Source organism: Trypanosoma grayi, assembly GCF_000691245.1.
Source record: "Trypanosoma grayi strain ANR4 Tgr_391_V1, whole genome shotgun sequence".
In the NCBI taxonomy this organism is placed as follows: domain Eukaryota; phylum Euglenozoa; class Kinetoplastea; order Trypanosomatida; family Trypanosomatidae; genus Trypanosoma; species Trypanosoma grayi.
In genome coordinates, this window is record NW_008826010.1 from 12,172 (window position 1) to 15,487 (window position 3,316).

At 58.7% G+C, this 3,316-nt stretch overlaps 1 protein-coding gene across 1 annotated transcript; it reads left to right on the forward strand.

Annotated features, from left to right (window-relative positions):
- Positions 1-753: 753 nt before the first annotated feature.
- On the forward strand, positions 754-3,198 carry DQ04_03911030 (hypothetical protein; the record flags this gene model as incomplete). The annotated part of the gene is made up of 1 exon (XM_009313193.1): positions 754-3,198. The coding sequence occupies one exon, from the start codon at positions 754-756 to the stop codon at positions 3,196-3,198; it is 2,445 nt and encodes an 814-aa protein (XP_009311468.1).
- Between the last annotated feature and the right edge of the window lie 118 nt (positions 3,199-3,316).

The following is a 3,316-nucleotide window of genomic DNA, read 5'->3' on the forward strand; positions in this document are numbered from 1 at the left end:
TGGTGGTGGTGGTGGTGGTGGTGGCGCTGGGGTTTTATTATTAACGTATGAGTACACAAATGAAAATACACAACTGCATTGGGTGTGGGGTGCGGCGCTCAGGCGGGCGCCCACGCACCTCAGCTGCATAACTCTCCGTCTGACTCTTTTGCTGTCTCGCTTTCTGTCTTTGTTTCTCACTCTCTCTCTCTATATGTGTGTGTGTGGGTGTGTGTGTGTGTGCTGTAGCTCACTGGTCTGTTTTCTGTCCTCTCCATCATTCTCATTGAAATAGTAGAGAGAGAGAGAGAGAGAGGGGGGCGGTGCGGGAGTCGTGTGATAACACGTAACACGTACAACACGCATACGAACAGTCAGGGAAGGAGGAGGAGCAGCGGGAGGAGTGGCGCAGGCAGCAGTGGGAGCGGCAATCCTTGCGGGGCACGGAGAGAGGCAACACAACGAGGGGTCAGCGGAAGCAAGTCAACGTAACACAACTAAGACGGCCCGGCGGGCAAAGCGGAACCCACACACAAAAAAAAAAAGAAAAAAGCCCCCAGCAGCAGCAGAGGTGGTGGTAATAGGCGAGTGGGGTGCGTGTAGTTATATATATATATATATATATATATATAACGCGGGCGCTACGGAAGGAGGACAATTTCGAACGAACAGGTAGGGGCAAAAGCACAAGAAAAAAGCAATCCGAGGCAAACAAAATAAAAAAATAACGGACCAAAGGGAAAAAAAAACGACGGTGTGTACTTGTGACTAGGCATGTCAACAGCGGCATCTGCAACATCGTCGCTTCGCTGGGTCAAGTACGAAGATGTGTACTACGCCGCGTTGGTTGTGCCAGATGACGAGGCCCCAACGCAGGTGCAGAGCGGCCACGCGTTTGTGTACTTTCTCGGCAGCGAGAGCGGCGCTGTGGTGCCGATCAGCGACATGCAGCCGTACGACCCGCATGACACAGAGCGCACGAGTCACCCAGCAGCAGCAGCTGGTGTTGCGGTAGCGCAGCAGATCATCTCTGGCGCAGCAACAGCAGCAGCGGGGGGCGAGGAGGATATGGAGGGGGAGGAGGAATTGCTTGATATACCGGTAAAAAATAGAACGAAGGCGAAGGGATACCTTGATGATGATGATAATGATGATGTGGAGAAGCTGTTGCCATCCCGCCAAGGTGGTACCAAACGGCCTCGTAGTGTGGCGGAAGAGGAAGAACAAGAAGAGTCAGACGAAACGTCAAGCAGCCGTAGCAGCAGCAGCAGCAGCCATGTGAGCAGCGAAGAGAAGGCACAGCGGAGCCGCTGGAATGACATGGCAGAGGATCTCGACTTGACGCCACCGCAGCGAGGCAACGGTGGTAACAACAGCGGCAGCAACCGGCGCTCTGCTGGTGGTGTTGGTGTTTCTTCAGGACAAAAGTCTCGCGAGAGCGTCCTTGACGCGTACGGTGGCTCGATTGTGACGCCATTCCTCGCGGAGATCCACCACCACTACCGCAAAGCCCTCATGAAGGCGGCAGAGAGTGACCGTGTTGTGAACATGCAGGAGTCCGACATTGTTCGCGCCGTCGAGGCGGAGCTGCTCGCGTGGCGCGGCGAGGTCGCCTACTTGCAGCGCCTCCTCCAGGACGTGGAGGGGGAGTATAGGGCTGTTGCAGCTGCCGCACCGCACGATGCTGCGGTGCTCGAGGAGGAAGCGGCCGCCATTCGCAGCCGACTGCAGCGACTCCGGTCTTCCTTCAACCTTGAGCGTGTGGTGGAGCAGCAGCTGCGCGTGCGCGACAAGGTGAGCGAGCGGCGTGAGCGGCGGCGTCACGGTGGTGTTAGCAGCAGCGCCTTCACCGATGCGTCGCTGGCGTTCATACTGGATGCGAAGGCCTTTGCCGCAGTGCCGCGCGAGTTACCGCAGCAGTTGGCGCAGCGCTACCGCGAGCAGCGGATGCGGCGTGAGCGGCTACTTGCCTCGCAGCACGGCCTCGGCAAGACCGGCTTCACTGCACCGGTGGCACGTGTCATGGAGAAGTGGCGGCAAGCACGAGAGTTGATTGTGCTCGACCCGCTGCGCGAGAATCAGCCAGTGTCGCGCCGCTACTCTGAGAGTCTCGCGAAGGTGGAGCGGCACGCGCTGAAGTGCTTGTCAGCGTCGCAGGGCTTGGCGCATCGACTGACGTCCGGGCACGGCGCCCAACACCAGCAGCAGCAGCAGCAGCAACAACAACAACGTATGCACACACCGGCGAGCCTGTACCGGTTCCACGACATGCACGATGACGAGCGGCAGGTGACGACGGCGACATATCAGCCAAGCAGCAGCCACCCGTACATGCTGAGCAGCGCCATGCCGGACGATAACCACAACAATCTCAACGGCGACGGCGATGGTGAGCGGGACGCATTCCAGGCGCCGCTCATTTCGCCATTGCACATGAACTTCGACCCCCGCGCGACCTTCGCGGTGGACCTTGGCGAGATTGTGCACGAGAATACGCTGGCGGAGCAGTTGGCGATGCGCAGCATGCAGTACAGCCATAGCATCCGCCTCCCTTCGCAGGAGTCGGTGTGGGAGGAGAGCGAAGCATACGACGCGCCACTGCCACGGCGACGACGAACCGGCAGGTCAACGAGCCGTGCCGGTTCCCTCTCGCGTGCGTCCTCGCGTGCCTCCTCGCTGGGGCGGGACGACAGGAACAACAGCAAAATCACCACTGATAATAACAATAACAATAATGTGAATAATAACAATAAGAGCGGTGGTGAGCGGCGGCCACGCAATGACTGGCGTGCGTCGGCGAAGCGTGCGATACTCGAGCACCTGACGCTGTACCTGCGCGGCATACGCGGCAAGCCGGCGGTGCTAAGCAAGGACCAGTTCCAGTCCATCGCGAAGAAGCTCCTGGAGCGGGCGGTGCGCAGCGAGTCGGAGCGCACGGGGCTCTCCATGTCGCTGCAGGCGAACAACGCCAGTGCGCCCTTCACAAAGGACATCGAGGGCCGCCTGCGCAGGTCGGTGGACAACTATGTGCAGCGCCACTTTATTGCGGCACGCACGCCCCGTGAGCAGCAGCAACAGGAGGATGGTGAGGCGTCGGTGGAGCGGTGGGCGTCGGCACGCCGCGGCACAGCGCAGCGGCAGGACGACAACGACGAAGACACGCGCTCTGTCATGGGTGCCTACCCACACGCAACAGACTCACCCGTGTACGATCAATGATGATGATGAGCATTGTTATTGCGATGACGGCGGTGATGCTGCGTATGTGCTGATGGTGGGCGTGCCACATGTTTGTTTGATTGTTTTCTTGAAGGAAAAAAAGGGTGAAAAAAAAAAA